The sequence below is a fragment of the Typopeltis vanoorti genome, chromosome 14 (genome assembly GCF_054136105.1).
Source record: "Typopeltis vanoorti isolate ZY-2024b chromosome 14, IOZ_Tvanoo_1.0, whole genome shotgun sequence".
NCBI classification, from domain to species: domain Eukaryota; kingdom Metazoa; phylum Arthropoda; class Arachnida; order Uropygi; family Thelyphonidae; genus Typopeltis; species Typopeltis vanoorti.
This window is the reverse complement of record NC_143562.1, coordinates 8,251,127-8,274,293: the sequence shown is the minus strand read 5'-3', so window position 1 is coordinate 8,274,293 and position 23,167 is coordinate 8,251,127. Positions and strand designations below refer to the sequence as shown.

The window sequence follows — 23,167 nt, the reverse complement described above, 5'->3', positions numbered from 1 at the left end:
TTTATGGAATAGTCGAGTCTGAACATAATAATATAACTGAGATATAGGATTGATTCATTTAAACATAAGAATTGAAATTTTGGATATCTTAACCTAAAGAGGGGGGGGGGAGGAGTTCAGAATCTCTAGCATTGAAATTATTATATAAAGTGTATCTATGCAAGTATTTATAATAAATGTATTTCTTTATGTTAAGGTTCATGAGTCTGTTGTTTCTGAGATTGAATTACCACTTATAAAACTTTTGGACCTGTATGAGTGAAGGGGGAAGCAATTTATGTAAGAAAGAAAAGGGGGGCGCCACGACTGCATATCACATGATCCCTTGTTGCTTAGCGTTATTTATTTGAGTATCAGAATTTAGTTGCCAGCTGGCGCAGTCGTTCTAAACAAATATAAATTTGTCGGCAAAACTAATTTTAAGATGATAAATAACAGAAGTTTTTCCGTAGTGATAATTTGTTCAAACACGTTTCAGACCACAGAGATTTCTTTTGTATTAATGCTCTTCAAGGTAGTTTCTTGAGTATTGAAGAAAACAATGTAATGTCATATTATAACAACGTACCATAAGATATATCATAATGCAAATGATCATGCTTCATTTTGGAAACTTTGGATGACTTAACCCCCTTACTGACCTTGACATATTCACACAATTACATAGATGTGAAGTGCCACTGAAATTGAAATAATATTTTGGTGACACTGAAATAACATGGATATGGAGCATAAATTAATCAATTTATTACATCTATATGATCATTTGATGGTTACTGCAATACTGCAAAGTAGAATAATCTGGACCTCCCTACAGGCAATATGTTAACTTCAGGTTTATGGAAAATATCAATACATCAATATCAATATTATAGTTCTATGGAAAATATCAATGCAATTGCAGAATATAGTTTATACACAAATTTCCACATTACGCTCAAATAATATTTGTTGCGGTCATACAATTAAGTATACCAAACATTTATACTTGAATTGGAAGTAATGAAAGATGTTCAATCCTAAATGAATCTTATTTCAATGGGTTTATTTACTAAAGTCTGTGGCTAAGAAAGGTGAGAATCTCCCTCTGAGATAGGTATCTTAATAACATTTTGTACAAAATTTCTTGCTATATGCTGTCAAATTTTGGCAACTTCCATCAATCTTCTAACTTTCCTGCATGCAGGTTCTGCACTTTCCCAATATGGCAACTGGCTAAATATAGCAAATTCAGCAAGACCTCTTATGAAATGATTCTTGTGCAAAAAATAAAACATCATATTCCAATGCTTTCTAAAAGTATCCCAGATAGCTTTATAATGTTTTTATCACATAAAGGTTCCTTATTAATATGAAAATTTTTAGTACATATTAAGATTTGAGAATTGGGAAAATAATTCACTCAATAATCATATATATCACAGACATAGATTTTTGTTAACGTGAACTCTACTTTTATGAGCTCTAAGATTGCAAGCTAGTGAAAATGATTTTCCACAGGTTTCACATTTGTAAGGTTTTTCATTAGTATGGATTTTTTTGTGAGTTTTAAGATTGCAAGCTTGTGAAAATGATTTACCACACATTTCACAGTTATAAGGTTTTTCATTAGTATGAATTCGTCTATGAGTATTAAGAGTACCACTTTGTGAAAAAGATTTACCACAAGTTTCACAATGGAAAGGTTTCTCATGGGAGTGATGTCTTGCATGGTCTTTCAGACGAGACAGCTGCGAAAATAGTTTTCCACAAGTTTCACATATAAAGGGTTTTGCATCACTGTGAATTCCCCTATGTGTTAGAAGAGTAGAAGACTGTGAAAATGATTTTCCACAAGTTTCACAGATAAATGGCTTCTCGTTTGTATGAATTCTGACATGTTCTTTAAGAAGTGAAATTCGTGAAAATGATTTGTCACAAGTTTCACATATAAAAGGTTTCTCATTGGTATGAAGTCTTTTGTGAGTTTTAAGACTACAAGCATATGAAAATGCTTTTCCACAAGTTTCGCAGACAAAAGGTTTCTCATTACTGTGAGCTATTTTATGAGTTTTTAAAGCTGAAATTTGTGAAAATGATCTACCACAAATATCACACTTGAAAGGTTTCTCATTAGTATGAAGCATTTGATGAATTTTGACACTTGATGCATGTGAAAATCCTTTTCCACAAGTTTCACAGAAAAAAGGCTTCTCATTAGTGTGCACTCTTTTGTGCGTTTTAAGAGTAGAAGCTAGTGAAAATGATTTGCCACAGGTTTCACACATAAAAGGTTTCCCATCAATGTGAAGGCTTACATGTCTTTTAAGATTGTAAGCTTTTGTAAATGATCTACCACAAATTTCACAAGTAAAAGTTTTATGAACAGTAGGAAAAAATACTGATTGCTTCACATTTTCATAATACTGGGAAGATATCCCAGATGTATCATGCACAGTTGTTTCATGAGTTAGATCTGTTGTAAATTCATTCCTGTACTCTGGACAGGAAACTGAGTTAGATATTACATCATCACTCAAACATTCCTCCATATTAGTTTCCCATGTCATCTGAAAATGTAAATAAAAGATCTCATAGATTTTAAGAAATATTTTCTCCAATATGAGAGCTGGAATGAACACCCATGTTCCATCTATGAGCTGTGATCTGCTCTAAAACAAAAAAATATATATTAGTTCACACAATTAAAAGGAAATAATTATATTATAGTAATTTCATACAGTCAAAGACTTTGAACTTATCTTCTTTAAGGACCATACATGAAAAAGAAAAAACATCTGAAAACATTAACAGTGAACCATAAATTATATATTTAGTTTAATCCTTTATCCAAGTGTAAGCAAACAAAGTTTGCACCTGAAGTATCTTCAGGACTGGGGAAAAAGTGGACTAAATTTTCATCACTTTCCTTAGTATCCCATAATGCAAAGTACAGCTCCTTGCAGACATGTATAATGCTATGCATTATGGGAAGGAGTCACTACCCAGACTGGTTTCAACCTTTATTGAATGTTCAAGCACAGGTCAAACTCCAAAAACTCAGCGTTGTTCCCCTCAGTAACAGGCTCACCCTGTCACTGAGAAGAACTCTCAGCGTTGGCTCTACCAGCTGGCAGACTCGCCCCACCACCTAGCAGAGCCGCTCATTTGCTCATATGTCATCTGAGGTGTAACAGCATCAGCCGTGCTTCAGTTAACTTCATGGGCTACAGCATTGCCATTCATTACCCCCCCCCCCAGGACCTGAGTGACAGCAACAGCCAAGTTTCAGTTAAAACTTCATGGGCTACAGCATTGCCATTCATCACCTAAGTTTCCAACCGGTTTCGCCCTTTGAGGTTTCATCAGTGGAAGCCAGACCTAGAGGTGATATCAAGGTTGAAGCAATGCAGAACTCATATTTCCATATGCCAGTTGCCAAAAGGTGTCACACCTTATTATTAAATTACACTGGATTAGAGAAAGATGTTGGAAGTTTTTTCCACTTTGTTAGACTATAAATTATATATTTAGTTTAATCCTTTGTGGACTAAGGAAGAAATTAGTCCACCTTTACCACAAGTTGCCCCAGTCCTGAAGATACTTCAGGCACAAGTTTTGTTTGCTTACATTTGGATAAAGGATTAAACTAAATATATAATTTATAGTCTAACCAAGTGGGAAAAAACTTCTAACATTAACAGTGAACCATTCATTATAATTACCTCTGAGCATAAAACTTTGAATTCAACTTTGACTGGAAGTCAACTAGTATATTCCATAGTAATATGGATATTTCTGTAATAGTGTTTTGCTATTATAGGTCCTCATTTCCTTTTTTATTTGTCGCCATTATCAGTGAATTCTTCCTTCAAAGGACTGATAGAATACTACAATAGTGCTGTAGTATATGAAATTTTTGCAGGAAAAGTTGACAATTTTTCAAGTTAGTCTATTACCTGTCAAGTCTGCGCGGTTAGCCTAGTGGCTTTGAGCTTCGCAACCATATGCCTGGGGAAGGAATGTCCCAGGTTCGATTCCTGTCGTAGACGTGAGGAATGTGAGGATCTTCCTCAGGCATAGCCAAGTTAGCCGGTCTTGGGCACAGGCAGTAGGGTTTTTTCCGCCAGTTTATCTGGCGTTTTTCATCCCGCAAGCAGGCAAACTGGCCCTGTGAACATATGCCTCTACAGTAAAAAATATATCCCCCCCAGCGGCAGACCAGGCGACAGGTCGGTTGGGAGTAGTACTAACAAGAAGTCGCATCTAAGTAACATGCGGACCCTGCATAGGAAGCGGGAATAATGCGTAGTGAAAGAAGAAGAGAAGAAGTCTATTACCTGTCAAGACTCTGGTATCATCAGATATTATATTTCAGTCTTTTAAGACACTTCTGACTGCATTAATCTATGTAGAGCTTGGTGTTCCTCTGGATTTTTTTCCTGCCATCACAGTAAGAAACACCTGTTCTGCTAACTTTTCCTCTCCCATTCTGATTAAGCAACAATCACCTGATATTAGCTGTGATTACATATTCCTGTATACTAACCATGTCAAGTTCTTTCCTAAGATATTCATTTTTAATATCATACAGCCATTCTGTTCATCCTTCCCAAATTTTCTTACAACTCTCATATCTAGTCTTTGAACAACAATTTTATTTCTAACCAGCTTTCAAATCCTTAGGTTTAAGATTGGTTCAAACACCATCTTGTACAGTTTAATTTTGATGAATTTCTCTCTTATTCCATTTAAATTTATTCAACTGATTACTTAGGATATTAGCTTTTGGTCATTCTCTTGTCTATTTCTATATTTAATTAGCATCATTACTAAAAACTCAGTCTGAAAAGTTTTTATGTTAAAGATATCAAGTAATTTTATAACTTTGGTTTTAATCCTTTTTCCCAAGTAAGCAAACAGGTAGTCTGTTTGTTCTCTATACAGAAATAATATCAATTATATTGTAAATGGAGACTACTGTCATGGTCCTTTTATTGCTGATTTCAATACCATATTTCTTACAGCAGTTATTCTATTTTGTTAAGGAATTCTGCAAACTTTTACTGAATTTATTTAAGAGTATAACATCATCTGCATAAAGCAGAGATAAAATTAATAGCTCCAATTATGATGTTAAACTTAATAACACTTTCTGTTTAATCTGCATGAAGAGAATGCAGAAAATGTGTTTATGGATTTGATCTTGGGCAGTGTGTCAGAGTGAAATGTTTTGTTTGGTTCCCACTATTATGTATGTGAATATCAGGTGAAAGCAGGATGTGTAGAGAGAGAAAGAGATCTGTTGAAAAAGGAGATGGAAGGCATGAAGGCTGAGTTTAGGGAGGTGAATGAAGAGATTAAGTGATAAAACAGTGCAAGAAGGTGAGAGAATTTGCCAAAACCCCCAATCTATTCTTTATATATACCAAAAAGTACTTTTCTGTCGATACACTTAACGAGTATCAATTCTCCCATCAGACTCCTTCCAGTTGGCATCCATAAGCTGCTATCAAACTTTGTTGTATTCAGAATCCTGTTTCACTCCTCAGGTAACAGACCTATTGTTCCATATTTTATCATGCAAAATCATTAAAACAAGAACCATTGTTGACCAACACCCTTTTACAGTCCATCTTAAAACTCACCAAACAACTTCACTGCCTCCTTTTTCATTTTCTAATTCCATCCTTTGGAACACTCTCTCACTCTGCCTTCCCCAAAGATTACAATCCTCAGCTGTTCAAGCAAAATGTGAACAGATTCCTCCTTTCTTCTATTCCTCTTGCCTACACACACAGCACTAATGTGCTATAGGTTTTGTGGCCTTTCATGCATGGATCAGATTTATATATATATAACTAAATCACCAACTGCTTGACCATTCCTGCTCTGACCACATGATTTTAACTAAATCATTATTGTCCTGGTCATTCTTGTCTTCTTCTCACATCATTTGAAGAGTAATTCTTCATGCTAATGATGGATCCTAAATTCTCAAACTTGCTGTCCACTTCAATCATTTTCCATATTAAGTTACATTTCCTACAAAAGTCCTTCTTCGACTAGATAATTTTTTTTTTTTTTCAAGTATCCAGATTGGGTAAAAGTCTCAAACTCTCATTAACGCTGTTCAGAATTAGTTCTAGTTTTTACCAATCACTACAGAATAGTACTGCATCTAGGGCCGACTCTACCGACCGTGCAAGACGTGCATTTGCACGAGGTGACAAGTTTTTCTGGGGCGGCAAAGTTGGCATAAACTATACGAAAAATAAGGGAGAAGAGGCCGCAAAATATGCTACTGCACGTGGCGGCCCTGACTGCATCATCACCGTATCTTGGGTTATTGACCTGTTTGACATTTATTCTAATTCCAGGCTTCAGCTCATCCAATGCATGAGAAAGACTATTAACTTCTAACAGGTGAAGTGAAAGTAATCTTTCTTGACTGCTCAGTTGTTTTATAATTCTCCACTGGATACTCAAATGTTAATAATGCCCGAGTAAACATAACTTACCTCCATACCCAATGTGTACTGTGATAAGGGTAATTCTCTACATTTGCTCAGTACTAAAACCTTTCAAAAGGATACTTCTAAGGAGTGTTCTCTTTATTAGCTTAATTGGTTAATACATTTTTGTAAGAATAATTATTTTATTCTTTCTCTTCATGATTATTCGTCAAGATACTATATGAAAGAACCTATTACATCCGCATACGTAAACAACGCGCTCTTTTCGAACTAATTTTTTTCACTTATCTCCACAAATGACGATGTGTTGATTGCATTCGATAATCTGAAAAATTACCAGACCTAACCTTCGGAATGTTTTTACCAGTAGCACGGATCAGATAATCCAATGAAATACTGCATACCTGGGTACAAAGCATACAAAAATTACCACTCGATTCTCAAATAAATATATTAAAAAACCATTTTACATAAGCTGACTCAAATCAATACTCGATAGACGTCACCAGTGCTTGACTACACTTTAAATAAGAAGTAAATAATCATAAAGAGAAATAATTGGCGATACTATATCGTCGAAAGATAATGCACAGGCCAAGAGCGATTCGTTCAGAACAAATTAAAAACAAAGACTGAAAAGCAATATAACCATCACGTTCAATGAGACATGCTAAGCAACAACAATTCCAGGAGAAATAACGTGATCTGCCCAAGAAAAATTATTATTATTATTATTATTATTATTATTATTATTATTATTATTATTATTATTATTTGACTCATATCATAGCTATGATATGAGTCAAATAATAACAAATAAAAAAGATATTTCTCTTTATGAGACTGTGAAAGAGTGCATGGTGGCCACGGAGTGGGAATGATGAACCAGGAAGGAGAGAGGGTTGTGGACTTTGCAGTAGCGTTTGATCTGGCAATTGTGAACTCGTTTTTCTACAAGAGGGAAGAACATTTGATAACATTTAGGAGTGGTAACAACAGTTCAAAAATTGACTACATTCTGACTAGAAGAAAACATCTTAAGGTTGTGACAAATTGTAAAGTAATTCCAACAGATCAAGTGGCACAGCACCGACTGCTGTTCACAGACTTTAAAATAAGATCGAAGATAAGAACCTCTGCAAGCCATGGGATGAAGACAATTAAGTGGTTTCGCTTAAAAGAAGAGAATGTGAAGAATCGTTTTAGGGAGAGGGTGTTAGAGAGGATTTCGGATGTACTGGAAAGTGTACAAGATTGGTAGAAACATAATTCAAAAGTAAATTTGAGCTGTGCAATCGAGGTGCATGGTGAGACATCTGGAAGATTAGAGAGCAGAAGGAGGGTTGGTGGTGGAATAATAATGTACAAGTGGTAGTGACAGCTAAGAAGAACGCAAAGCAGAAGTGGGATGAGTCAAGAGTGGAAGAGGACAGAGAGGTGTACAGAGAGAGAAAGCAAGAAGCCAAGAGAGTTGTGGCACAGGTGAAGGCCATGGCATATCAAGATCTGTATGATCAATTAGAAACAAAGGAAGGACAGAGAAAAATTTACCAACTAGCAAAATGTAGAAATAAAGCAGCAAAGGACATCTTACATGTGAGGCAGATCAAAGATGCTGAAGGAAGAGTATTATGGACGGATGAGGACATAAGAAACAGATGGAGAATATACTTTGAGGGACTTTTGAATGAGGAAAATGCAAGGACTTACAGAGAAGATGGGCAGCCTTCTGAGGAGATGGTGCAGTACATCAGTAGAGTGGAAGTGATAGAAGCCATGAAGAGGATGAGGAATGGAAAATCAGTGGGCCCTGATAGGATTCCAGTAGAGGCATGGAAGGCACTGGAGGAAGAGGGAAATGACCTGCTATGGGACCTGTTCATGAAAGTTTGCCAACAGGAAAATATACCTCAGGAATGGAGGGAGAGTACTCTTGTTCCCATCTAAAAGGGTAAAAGGGATGCACAAGACTGTAAAAATTACAGAGGAATAAAATTGATGTCTCACACAATGAAAATCCTAGAAAACGTTCTTGATGGAAGATTGAGGAAGGATTTGGAGATTGCAAATGAACAATTTGGCTTCATGCCCGGTAGATCAAAAACAGATGCTATCTTTGGGTTATGGCAGATGATGGAAAAGTTTCGAGAGAAACAACGGGAGCTACATCTAGCATTTATTGATCTGGAGAAAGCATACGATGGAGTGCCAAGGCAAGAAGTCTGGAGGTGTCTGAGGAAGAAGAAGGTTCCAGAGAAATATGTCAGGTTGGTGTGAGAGATGTGCAGAAATGTGAGACAAGTGTTCAGACCTGTCTGGGGCAGAGAGAAAGTTTTCCAGCGACAGTTAGCTTGCATCAAGGGTCAGCATTAAGTCCATTTCTGTTTGACATTGTGATGGAGGTGGTGACGGAGGAGATGAGAAGAGATGTGCCTTGGACAATGTTGTATGCAGATGACATCTTGCTGTGTGTAGATTCAAGAGAAGCGGGAACTAAACTGGAAAGATGGAGAAAAGTACTGGAAGAGAGAGGTATGAGACTGAGCAGAAGTAACATGGAGTATATGTGTTGCACAATGGGCGGCGGCCAGGACACAGATATGGAGCAGGAAGGAAATATCATCAGGAAGGTGAGGGACTTTAGATACTTAGGTTCAACAATGGAAGAAGATGAAGGAACTGAGAAGGAAGTGGGATGCAGGATACAAGCAGGTTGGAGGAACTGGAGGGAGATGGCTGGAGTGTTATGCGATAAGAGGGTGCCGATCAATTTGAAAAGCAAAATTTGTAGGACAGTAGTGAGGCCACCTTTAACGTATGCTATAGAAACTGCGGCCCTGATGAAAAATAACATCAGCAGGATTGAAGTAGCAGAGATGAGAATGCTTAGGTGGATGTGCAGTGTGACCAGAAAGGATCATCTGAGAAATGACTATGTCAGGGGAACAGTGAAATTTAGGAACTTAGGAGCGAAGTTACAGGAGGCAAGGTTGAGATGGTTTGGTCATGTGATGAGGAGGGAGGACGAATATGTGTGAAGAAGAGTCATGCAGATGGATGTGCAAGGAAGGAGGAGGCATAGACAGACAAAGAAGAGATGGAGGGAGCTGGCAGAAGAGGACTTGAGGATGAAGAACTTGGATGTGGTGACAGCCCAAGACAGGAGGATGTGGAGGAGACACTCATCATCAACAGTGACCCCACTTAAGTGGAAGAAGCTGCAGAAGAAGAAGAAGATGATTATCATTAATATTATTATTATTATTACAAGAAACTACGAGGAGTCGATAGACTCATTGAGGGAGGACCTAACATCATGTCAAACACAACTACTTGACATTCACGAACTATCTATCATACCTCGCCCTGAACTCATTCAGAGTCATGGCACCCACAATAGATTCTGGCAGCTTATTCCACTCATTCTCCAATCTCCAAGTAAAAAACCTAGCTCTAACACCCTTGCTAACCACACTCTTGCCCAGCTTCTATGTATGGCCCCATGTCCTCCCACCACCAGTCCTATTCTAAAAAATATCTTCTGAATAAATCTTACAGAAACCCTTCACTAATTTGAATGTCTCAATCATATCACCCTTTTCTACCTATCAACCAATTTCTGCAACCTACAAATCTTCAACCTGTTCTCATAATGTTCATTCCATAGACCTGCTCTCATCTTGGTCACTCATCTCTGGATCCTCTCCACCTCCTTTCCATCAATAAGAAACCCTTGCACCCATATCTGGGCAGAGTAACCTAGATGGGATCTTAGCAAGACTCGATACAGAGGAACAGTAACCTGTTTATCTCTGCTTGTTAAAGTATTTTTCAGCAGACAAGTGATTTTGATGAGCTGATTTAGCCACTTTTGCGATGTGTCCCCTAAACTTCAACTCCCTATCCACCAACACTCCCAAGTCCCTGGCCTCGTCAATCTCCTAGAGTATGGTTCCACCAATGTGATATACTGCTGCTAATCTTTTCACCCCAAAATGCATAACCTTACACTTTGCAACATTAAATAGACATCCATTCTCCTTAGCCCAGTCCTCCAAACTATCCAAGTCATTCTGCAAAATTTTGACATCCAGTGCACTCACTATTGTCTGCCCAACTTTGCATCATCAGCAAATAAATGAACACTTCCTCTCAGATCCTTTCCTATATCGTTAATGAACAAATTGAAAACAGTTGTGGTCCAAGAAGAGAAACCTGCATCACACTGCTAGTCACAGGCCCTCTTTTGGAGTTCACTCCTGAATAAACCATTCTCTGATATCTCCCCATCAACAACCCTCCTATCCATCCCTATATACATCCACATTTGCCGCAGTTTACTGATTAGAATTTCATGTGGTATCGTGTCAAAGGCCTTGGCAATGTCCCATAGAATCACTCTAAACCCATTACCCTTATCCAGTTCAGCCGTCACTTCGTTATAAAACGTAAGTTACTGAGGCATGATCTACCCTTCACAAAACCATGCTATCCCCCGTACAGTATCCCATTTTCATTTATCCAATCCTGTATTTTCCTCTTGACTATTTTCTTTAAGACCTTGACAACAACTCCTGATATGTTGATCGGTCGTTAATTTACAACAGCAATCTTGGAACATTTTTTATGCAGTGGAATTATTTTTGCCACTTTCCACTCCCTCTGGACTAATCCAGACCCGAGACTCAAATTAAAGAAAAAGGTCAAAGGCATTGACAATTCTTTAGCTGCTTCACATACGACACAATCTGGTATACCATCCAATCCCACAGATGTATTGAGGGTTTGTAAGAGACTTTTCACCTCCACTTCATTCACCATGCTTAATTCCCAAATAAGCTATTGGTTCATTCATTCCTGCAATTTCGCCACCTGGATGATATACTCTTGCAAAGTGCTCGCTCAGTAACTCAACTATAGTAAGTGATTCGGTTACCTCCCTACCACCAGCATTCTTTAAAATCATTCTCTCATGTACATTTTTTCTTTTACTTGCAACTTATCGAAAAAATTGTGTGCGAATCTTTTTAGCCTGTATGGATAATGTTCTTTCTTAATCCGCTTTTGATTTTCTTACCACACTCGTTACCCTTCTGGCCTGCACTTTATACCGTTCATGTGCCTGCCGGTCACCTTTCTCCTTAAATTCCCTTTAGAGTTGTTTCTTGTTTTTTGCAGTTCAAACTTAATGGTGTTATTCATCCACTTAACCCCTACTTGATTTATTATTCGGAATCAAGGTATACAGTCAGCCATTGATAGCCTGCAAACATTTCTTAACCGCCTCCCATGCACTATCAACATCCAGCCCTTGCAGGTTTACATGCCATGGCACAAAACCAATCAAACTCCTAAGCTTGTCATACTTACCAACCCGATAATTCCACTAACTTCCACACCTTTAGCCACCTCCCAAGTCAAGACCTTATGATCACTCTCACCAATTGGTGGCAACGTGGTCAAATTCGTTACAGCCAAATTCTCAGATGCAATTACTAGGTCAAGCACTCTCTGACTCCTAGTATTTTCCATTACATGCTGTCGCAGATAGTAATCTCTAACCGCATAAATTCCAATTCCCTCCTCCCATGTGTCCTCTCCTCCTTCCAATCAATGTTACCATAGTTGAAATCTCCCATAATAATTACCCTCCTTCCACTCATTTCTTCTATTTGCTTATGCATACTATCTCCACCATCTATTTCATAACCTGATCTATAGCAGCACCCAAGAGTACATTTTGTTCTGCTAGTCTCAATCTCACAAGAAACAGCCTCAAATGTGCTCTTTTCTCTATCCTGCAATTAAATTTCTATTCTTCTTGTCTGCAGCTCATCAGCTATCATCAACAATACTCTTCCCCCCATTTTATTCTCCCTGTCTTTCCTGAACACACTATACCCCTCACATTCAATCCTACTAGCTATATCATCTTCTGTCAGCCATGTTTCGCTAATGCCAATAACCTGTGGCTGGAAGTGCCAACCAAGGCCAAAAATGCTTCCTTCTTGTTCCTAATACTTCTGGCATTAGTATACATGAATTGCAGAAGCCCATTTGTCCCATCCCTATTTTGATGCGTTATACTAACTATCCCATTCTGATTTGTTGTCCTCCGTACTAGCTCGGGCATATTACACATATTCATACACTCAACTCTCACTCTAAATTCTGCATATCTACTCCCTTCCCGCCCTTAATAACTCTAGTTTTTCAGATTCTACACATCCACTTTCACTTCATTCAACAATACCTTTTCAAGTCTCCGTAGACTAAATCCATTCAAATGTAAACCGTCCAACTTATATAAATTCTTTTGCCCATCGAACTCACTCCACACGTCCACAAATTCCACACCACTCCTTCTGCATAATCCGCGCATAAAGTCATTAGCAATTTTGGCCCTCCTTCTATACTCTTCACTGTGATACCGTGGTAACAGATTCACCATCCTAACTCTCCCACTCTTCTCTTTTGGTACCTCAAGTAATTACTTCAGATCCTCTCTCATAGTCATTTTGTCTCCTTTCAAATCATTCGTTTCTGCTAGTACTATCAATTCTTTCACCCTCTGCATTTGTATTCTAATTGACTCGCCTACATCCTTAACGTTCGCATCAGGTTGATACGATTTTGTCAAACTCTCATCTATCACACCTCTTACAAAAGAATCTCCGTACAACACTCGGTTGAGGCAGTTGATTCGAACATTAATAAGAAAATAAATCTCCTATGTGAACAGAAGTCATTAAACAGGAACAGTCTCAGAAGTAAGGAGATAAGGAAAAAATAGTACCACTGCATAAAGGAGAACCAAATCAGTGGTATTAAACTATAGGCTAGTGTACGATATACATATCAGGTGTAGCGAGAAGGTGTTAGTGAGACTGGTTAGAGACAAAATACAAACCCTAATTAAGAATGGAAATCATCTTACAACAGATTGCAGTGTGGTTTTCGGTTTTGCTAATGGGAGGTCTGGTTGCAGAAACTTGGCTAAATTTCATGGCAGGGCGATTACTGTATTGAAAAGAGGATATTCTTTGTAGATTTCTGGTTTTGAGACCACGTGTTTTAAGATAATTAACGAGTTTGTCGTCAGAATTGTATCGTCAAGGGTATTAGTAAACGTTGTACTGAAAAGAAACAAGAATCAATTACTTACACACATTAGATGTTACCAGAACTTCGCAATGCGTAGCTACACCGCTTGGACAGAAGTCAACGGACACCAGGGGCAAATGCTGGTATTGAAATTCCTTGTTATTTCAGGGAGTGAGAGGTGTGACCAGGGGCCAATTCTCCATGTTTGCTATGCTTGCTGTGCAAGCTCATTACTTGGAGAAAGAAGTAATATTTATTTGTTAATAAATGCATGCATTTTTAAGCATTCCATTTAGGCTTTTATTTTTGTAGACAGAAGACGTCTGAAGCTTGCGTGGCAATAATTGAGCTTTGCCTTGTGTACCGAAGACCAATGCTTGCTCGTCTAGTCAAAGCTACCTTGGCTTGCTCGGTTGTAGGATCTTCCAGGTCCTCGCTGCAGCACTGTGATTTCATGCGCGTGCATAGCCATTTCCGCTCCATTCACGTCATCTTAAACACAAGGCCACACGCAGTCAAATTAGCTCTAGTCAGTTCTTTCAGCCAGCCTTTACAAGTGTGCGTGTTGCTTGGGAAAATTAAGTTACAACCAGCATTTTATGACGATGTTATTGACCACTTCATTAAGAAGAGCTGTAGGGTAGAATTTGTATTCAAGTAGCTAAACTGAAAAAGATAGAATATCATTTGTAAAATAAATGTTGTATTTGTATGATTAAATGTACATAAATTTCTAAATATATAGTTTTAAATTGTCAGTAATTCATTATTGACTGAATGATAACAAGAACAAGAGTGAATTTCAAAACCAACATTCGCCTCTGGGTGTGATTGAAGTCTGATTAGCGGAATAATGAATTACTGACCATTTAAAACTATATATTTAGACATTTATGTACATTTAATCATACAAATACAACATTTGTGTGATAAAAAAACAACAGAACGTCGCTGCTATCACATTCTGTTCCATCTCGCGTATCGTATCCTAAGTCGGCGGCAGTTAAATTCACATTGATTCATAGTATTTCAGAGGCTTCCTTGAACTTTTTTGTAAAACAATTATGATTAATGCATGGCGTTTTTGTTTGCCAAATATCTGATGACCTGCATTTTTTATTTTTATTTTTTTTCAAGTTTTCAGACATACGGATCTCCCAAGACCTTCCCGTTTGGCCTACACTGCAAATACCACAAGAGCAATGAATCCTACAGACCTAGTTTTTTCATGGAATGATATGAAGATTTTGGCAGTTATAAGAATTTGGAGATTTAATGTCAAATTAGAGGAATAATGAAGAAATTTTAATGTTGTAGCATGAAGCATACTTTACACTTTGTCTCTGACATTCTTGATGTAAGGTAGCGAGGTTGCATTCTTGAAATCCTATTTAGGTACAGGAGCTGAATGAGGTGTATTAAGAATTTACTTGATCCTTTTGTACAGTGATTCATGGGGATTTTGCTGAAGAATCTGACAGAGTCACTGATAAACTATTGTTGGAACCGAGCAGGAAAATAATATGAAGTAACAAATAGCGAGTTATAAGTGGGGATGAAGTGTTCCGAAAACGGAAGTTTATGTGTGTAACATTACAAAGTTCTATTATGGGACAAAGTTATATTATGGGAGTATAATTAATTAAACCATATATAAGTTTAATTAATTATATACAGTATATATCAATAATGAACCTCCGTAGCTCAGTCGGTACAGACGTAGCTCTTTGGTCGGAAAGACCTGGGTTCGATTCTCGTCTCTTTCAATAAATGGTGAGTTAGCTGGTCACATATGGTAGAAGAGGGTTTTTTCGCCCGGAAACTCGTGTTTTTTTCCTCCCCCAGAACAGGAAAACCGGCCCCGTGAACACACACACATCTACAGACATAGAACTCACCTGGAGGCATAGGGCTAATTACCTTATCCTCGAGTTACGGCTGTACCTCGGCACCGTAAAAGGTAGACGAAGAGAATTAAGAAAGAAAGAATATATCAATAATACAGTTAAAGGAATGAGACGTTCATTAAATTCACAATAAGAAATAAAAAAAGCAGAACATTTATTCCACGTGATGAATTGCCACAAGGATCTCTCTTTGTCCCAACTCTACTCAACTGGTACACAAGCAATATCTCTCCAACAGTCAGTAAAAAGTTTTTTACTCTGATGATAGAGCAATCACACCTAAGATAATACCTTCCAAGGCCTCGATGAAACAATGAGAAAAGATCTTATGTGTGTAACATTACAAAGTTCTATTATGGGACAAAGATATTATGGGAGTATAATCCAACAGTCAGTAAAAAGTTTTTTACTCTGATGATAGAGCAATCACACCTAAGATAATACCTTCCAAGGCCTCGATGAAACAATGAGAAAAGATCTTAGCTCACTGCAGAATTACTTTGAAAGCTTGTGACTATCTCCTAACTCCAGCAAAACTGTTTTTATCAGCTTTCCACCTAAATAACCAGGAGACTCACAGAAAACTAAAAGTAACTTTCTGCAACAGGACGAATCCATGAAAGTAGCCTTTGCTACCTTGGTGTTCACAGTTGACTGCAGCCTCACATACTGAAAACATTTGGAAGAAAAGTATGTTAAAGACATCTGTCAAGAACATCATAAACAAGCTGACAGGCACAACTTGTAATGCTTTGACTCCTAGAAGAGAGGTCCTGGCTCTTGTCTTTCCGATGGCAGAGTTATGCTTGCCAGCTTGGAGCAGAAGTTATCACACGACTCTTATGTACACACAGCTCGATATAATATAATATAATAATAAGAACCATCTGTGCTACCTTAGAATGTACTCCTCTCCCATAGTGGCCTGTTCTTTTCCACATCACTTCTTCATGTTTCAGAAGAGAAGCTACCATGAAAAAAGAAATAAAATCAAAGTAAAAACACGAACCTTCCTATATATTAAGATCTCTCTCCACCTCCAATCTTACCTCCTGATCTCCCACCTGGCTTATGGAAACACCACATGATGGTTTCCAGGATTGGTGGAGAAGATTCTGGAATGAACCACAAACAAGTACCTGATTACAGATCCAACTGCCAAACCTCCAGGATGCAATTTAGATTTCACAATGGATTTCACAATGGGCGATTTCACAATGAACAAAACTGCTATGCCCACTAACTACACCCAAGGGATATTTAACATTCACTTTTGTGTTTCGGAAGAGAACCTCGGAAACTTGCATTTACTCCCAAATAGTGTTATTGATTGGTTAACTGAACTTTTAGTTTTGCTCATTAATCTTATTTATTAACCCCGCGGAGGTAGCGCTGATCTGATAGATACATTAAATTTATATAAATATTCTTACACATATTCAGTGTATAATTTGGAGATCATGACTAGCTGCGCGTCCGTATGTTACGAGTGATATTCCGCACTGTTTTTTTTTTTTGCTGTCAGTTTGGTTTAACACGTTTGTAATATTTGACAGTACGCAGAACACAGAACGTTACTGTCTATAAGGGTGAAGCATAATGCTTTTAATCCCTGCTATCTGATAGGCTACTGTGTAGGGAAAAATTTATGAGCTACGTGCTCAGCCCTAAGTTGGGCAAGTTATAGATCTTGAAAGGGAACTAGGATGGCCTTAGGTCGTCTATATTTGCATAATTCCGATTCGTCATAATTTGCTGCTTGTTGGACTAATTCATTTGGATGTGAGGACGATTTTGAGAAGTACTTTACTGCGAAAGATTGCAGGAAAGAGTAGATATAAGGGATATTTGTGTCTCGATGAAGTTGAACATTTCTAATTTACTATGGTGCATTTAAGATCATGCATAAGCATTTGTTTTGCAGTCGTTGCAGTTTAAGGATATTTGAGCTTGAAGTATGGCTCCAGGCAGGGGACGTATAAGTGATATTTGGATTAATCATCAACTGGTAGAGGAGCAATGTGATTTTAATATCTAGTTTGTTGTTCCTATTGATAAGAGGATAGAGCTGAGTGATAACTTTTGATGCCTTTGCACATAAGGATTTTATGCGGACTGAAGGTTAGTTTTCTATGTAGAAGTACGCCGACATATTTGGCTTCTATCTTGATGATAAATAGAAAGATGTCCTCTTTGGGAGATTTGAATTTTTTGTGAACAGAAGAGCACTGCTTTTTTGAGGATTCCCTTGCAGTCTCCAAATAGAGAACCAGTGTTCCGGTTTAAGCAAGTTATCATGTAGTTTCTTTGTAACAAGATGCGGTCTAAGAGATCTGGCCAGTATTGCTGTATCATTAGCATAGAGAACAATGATAGATGACATCGGGTTATGCGGGATGTCTACGATGCAAATCGAGAAAAGTATCGGCGCCAGGAGGGATCCTTGAGGCACTCCAGCCAAGGTCCGCCGCTGGGTAGATACCATCCCATTTAGTTTAACTTGCATGCGTCTGCCAGAAAGAAAGGACTTAATGAGGTGGATCAGATTCAGTGGAATGCCGGTTAAAATCAGCTTATAAAGGAGTCCAGAGTGCCATAATTTGTCGAAGGCCTTTTCCAAGTCAAGAAAGACTGCTCTGCTGTATTGATGCCAGTTGAAATTGGTGGAAATGTGTTGAATTAGTCCATGGATCTGTTGAGTAGTGCTGTGGAGTTTGCGAAGACCAAACTGCTCTATAGGTAGAATATTTAGCTTGTTAATAGAAACTTGAATTTTGGAGATGACTTTTTCAGCGATTTTGCCCAAATTGGAAATCAGACTGATGGGGCGATAACTTTGTGGCAGCTGTGGATCCTTACCAGGCTTATAAATAGGGACCACATCTGCCAACTTCCAAGTATAGGGGAAGTATATTAATCTAAGCATGGCATTTATTATTGTTGTAAGAGGTACAATGGCCTTTCAGGGCAGCATTTTAATAACTTTATTAGGGATGCCATCAGGTAAAGGAGCTTTTTTATTTTTAAAATTTTTTTATGATGTAGATTTCGGCTGGAGAAGTAGGTGTGAGTTGGCTGGTACAAGGATCACACTGTTTTAGTTCGTATTTGACGTGGCGGTGGATTTTATAAATATGATTGAAGTTCAGGTTTTCAAAAATGGGCTGCACAGCTTTTCTAAATTCTTGACTATAGTTTCGGCTTTTTCAGCATCTGAGTGAACTATGCCTAAATCCGATCTGAGAGGAGGAAGTTTTATTTTTATTTTTCATATTTCTTAACAATTTCTAAAGGTTTGATCACCGGATGAAATGGAAGCTAATTTACCTTCCCATAGTTTGTTTCTGTGGGCCTTCAGTGCATCTCTCACTGCACTATTCAACCGGATGATTAACATTTTATTCTGGGGAACCCTGGTATTAAAGTATCTTTTTCTTTGCCTTATTCCCCCCCCCGATTAAGTTTGTATCTTCTGGAAGTCACTTAGGCTTAGAACTAGGCGTTTTTGAGATGATAGATGATAAGGCTGCATTGATTTGTTCAGTAATTTATTGATTGTAGAATCAATTTCTTCTTTAGAGTTAATATGAGGAACAGGACCAAAGTAGTTTGGGAGCACATTGGATAATTTTTCCCAAGGTATGAAGGTGTGAGCGGGGAACAGTCCATTCTGATTGCCTAATTGGAGAAGAACAGGGTTGTGATCAGAGGTTAATTTTTCAAGTGAATCCAAGTTGTACTCCAATTTGACATTTTGGAGGATAACTATATCTAGGACGTCGGAGGAGCCAATTGGACTGAGATGAGTTGGTATTGAAGGACCAGCCACAGCTATGCAATTGGAACTTGAGTAGTTAAACAGTATGCAGCCATTTTTGTTGGTAGATTTACTGTTCCAGGCAGGATGTTTTGCAATGAAGTCTCCAGCGATGATGACTGGTCCTTTTACTCCAAGGATGGCATTGTAGGCAGCAAACACTTTTAGGTTTCCAATTGATTTTGTGAGAACATTAATGCCTGTGATTTCGAGGTTGGTGGTTGTAGGGTTGGTTATTGAATGATGGTTGATATAGTTTTTGATAAGGGTGGCTGCACCTCCACCTCTATACCCAAGTCTGTCGTTTCTGTAAATCTGATACCCACTGATTTTTAGGTTGTCAGCAGGCCTCAGGTGAGTTTCATTGATTAGAAATATATCTACGTTATATCTATTATTGAAATTCCTGGATTTCCAACACTGTTTTTGATACCGTTGGCATTCCAAGCGAAAATCCTAAGCGAAATGGGGTGATTTTTTCCCTATGCATTGGAGAGTACAGATAATATGGATTGGGTTTGCTGTAAGAATCTTTTTGTAACACTTAATGATGGATTTGAGTTGCTGGAATCCTGCAGTATATTTGCAAGAGAAGAGGTGATAATAGCTGATAGATTTGAATGTGGATTAGCCAGGTTCTGGGTTTGTACTATCTGTTTGGAGCAGGCCACATCAGCATATGTCCTTGCTTGATGTTGAAGATTCATTTTCTTAAAGGGCTCAGTTAATGGTGGGCGAGCACCTGTTGTCATGTTCTCACTCCTGGAGGACTGAGGAGCTTGAATTTCAGGAACTCTCGCACCAGATGACGAGGTAGGTTGATTGTTTGGATCATTCCATCTGTTTTGGGGGATGTATACACCCTCTATAATTAGTGGGGTGAGGACCGCCACAATTAGCGCACTTAGCCAGGGTGGATTTTGGCTTGGTGCAGGTAGGGTGATTCTTGCCATATTTTTAGCATCTGTGGCACTGCCCAGAAGGTGCTCTCTTCCTCAGCGGTTCTGGAGTGATTTTAAGTTCACAGATTGATTTTAGATTGTGTCTTTGTAAATATTATGAATCTCTACTAAAAGTAGAGGCATAGGTGTTATTTGATCTGAACATTCTACTGACCTTTATGAGAGGTAGGTCCCGTAAGTTGAGGTCAGTGACTATTTCATCCGTGTCAAAATCCTCGTAGGACCACTTTCAGATTTTTTTTTCGGAGCAAGTGAAAATGTGTGATATTGTGTTCCTCTGTGTCCGGCTCCTTTGTAAGATTTCTATAATCAGCCACCATGGCGGGCTAAATTTTTATGCCCTCATCTACACTTTTAGCCGATCTATAACTTATTTGTAAGTTAGCCATGGTGGTTCTTAGTGTTGTCCATCTCTGCTTTTCCCTTAGGATAATCGGTGGCACCTTTTCATTGGGGGAGGCAGAGTGGTCTGAAATGGGAGCGTCTTCGTCCATACCAACATTTGTTGGCTCAACAGTGAGAGTTTTTCGCTTCTTACGAGCATGGATCTCTCCTTGATCAGAAGGATTAGAGGCAGAGACAACTAGATTGAGTTTTTCCTCCATTTGAGGAGAGTCTTCATTTTCCTCATCATCAACCTCGGGTGAAGAATATAAGTTTAAGTAGCTGGGCCATTCTCGTTCAAATTTTTTTTAGAAGCTTTTAACAAAAGTGAGTGCTAGCCCTTTGTCGATTGACTCGATGATGATGTCGGGGTCGATCATGCTAGTAGGCCATTTCAGCTTGAACTTCTTTTGAAGTTTATTAATGAGTATAAGAGCCGGCTCTTCATCGAGCAAATCAGTGACGGCGTCTAGGTTAGGCACGCTCATATCGATTTAATCGTGTGTGAGCGTAAGTAGAAATCCCCCAGGTCTAGAGACCCGCCAGCAGAAATTCTGTAGAAAATCCCACAGCCGCAGATGACTGCCAGCAATACCAAGCGTTGGCTAAATACGCGAAGCAATAACAATTAAATTGCATTAAAAATAAAAGTCTTACTTTGTACTCAACTATCAGTGATCAGATGAGTGTTTTCATCTTCAATCCCTTATTTGACAGTAAATTGTATCTGAGAGATACCGAGAACTCCGATGTCAGTATAGTATTGGTTTAGTTGTTTTTTTTTTTTTTTGTTTGTTTCTTTGTTCAATAATTTCTAGATTGTAACTGAAAATAAATAAACTATCGTGTATTATATTTGCAATTTTTTTTTTAAACTTTTATCGCATTTTAGCACATACTAGTAATGAATATATCTCTCAGATACACGCGACCTACACTGCAATTATTTCGACCGCGATCTCTGCAGGGTTAATTTATATATTCTAAATAAATAAATTTCGTTCTTTTTCCTATGCACTGAGTTTCTGACTTACTATTCGTGTTTTAAAAACTGTTCTCATAAAAATATTGTGAACATCAAGCACATCAACAGCTATCTGAAGTGAATCTCATGTTCCAATCATATACCTATGATATTATCAACCTATAGCCGAAAAACAAAAAACAACAACAAAAAAAAACTTCATAAACTCAAACAACTATAATCTTAGTGAGATAGGCTTTTACAAACATCCATACCTTATACAAAATCTAAACTCTTTATAGTTATTAGTGAACAAGCTGAACTTTTGATATCTGAGAGCATGTCAGAAAGTATCCATGCTTAATACACAGAGCCAGAAACTTGAGATCTCATTAATGTGAAATTGCTGCTTGGTGTTACAGCCAAATTAACTAAAGCTATGAGGCTAGTGTAATATACCTCTGTAAATTTATTGCATGTTTTAACTTGTTTGCCTGTTCTGTGGAAGGAAAAAATCCCGAGTTTCTAAGACGAAAATCTTAAGTATTTGATCTTGACTAATCAACTGAATGATCTATGAAAACATGATCACTCAACTGACTACATGCACCTAAGAACAGAATCCAACAATTTGATTTTTCCAGAGAAAACTTTAGTTTTTATTGGTATTATGAATATTACATAAATGATATTTATGTTTTGAAGGATGGAAAACTCAAGTCTCCAAAAGAGAAGCCATGCTATCTCTACAGCAACTAATGCCTTCAATGAATAAAACCTTTAATAAACATCCATCCTTTTCTGGATAAGAATCAAATCCTGGATTTTCTGACCAAAGGGCAAAGGCCACATTGTCCTCTACTGCACTATAGAGGTGACACTGAAGGTAGATGCATAAATTCATCAGATATACAGCCAATACTGCAAAAGTAATTTGATATAGCAAAACATAGATGCACATGTTCAAAAACAACCATACAGTGACTGATTAAAAATACTCAGTGCTCCTCATTCACACCTATGAACAATAGGAGGGTGATTATCAATGACAAGATATATCAACTAGTCACTGTTTTGCTTGTAGTCACAACTTATATTTTCATATTGGCAAAATATGCTCCAAATGATTCAGGGATGAACACAAGCATACCACTACCAGCATTATAAACTTTAGAGGAAATAATACAGTTTGCAATCAAAACAGATACTTTTTTCCTCTATACAGGAAGTTTGAATGACAACCATTAATGTGAAATGTGATGGTAAGAATTGTCTGGGTTTCACAAGGTCCAGTCCAAGAATATTATGAAAATGATCAGACAAGCCCATCAACAGTCAAACTTACAAAGCTTCCACAGATTGCCTCCTCTTGATCTCCATCTCTACCCGTTTTATGAAAAATCTCATTCCTATTAATCTGGAAATTACCCATTACTGACCCATATCTTGATCATCCTCACCCACCATTCTCCTCCTATCCACTGCTGAAGGTGTCCTCCATTCTCTCTTATCTTCATATTTATTCATGCTATTATTTTACATAATGTAATGTACATTTGTTATATTATCAGTAG

The 23,167-nt window shown here is 37.8% G+C and overlaps 1 protein-coding gene across 1 annotated transcript; it reads right to left on the bottom strand.

The window, feature by feature from the left end:
* Positions 1-782: 782 nt before the first annotated feature.
* On the bottom strand, positions 783-7,003 carry LOC150099164 (uncharacterized). Its single transcript, XM_090403842.1, has 2 exons — positions 6,860-7,003; positions 783-2,646 (listed from the first exon to the last, which is right to left on the bottom strand). The coding sequence occupies exon 2, from the start codon at positions 2,547-2,549 to the stop codon at positions 1,419-1,421; it is 1,131 nt and encodes a 376-aa protein (XP_090259968.1). The 5' UTR covers positions 2,550-2,646; positions 6,860-7,003; the 3' UTR covers positions 783-1,418.
* Positions 7,004-23,167: the final 16,164 nt, after the last annotated feature.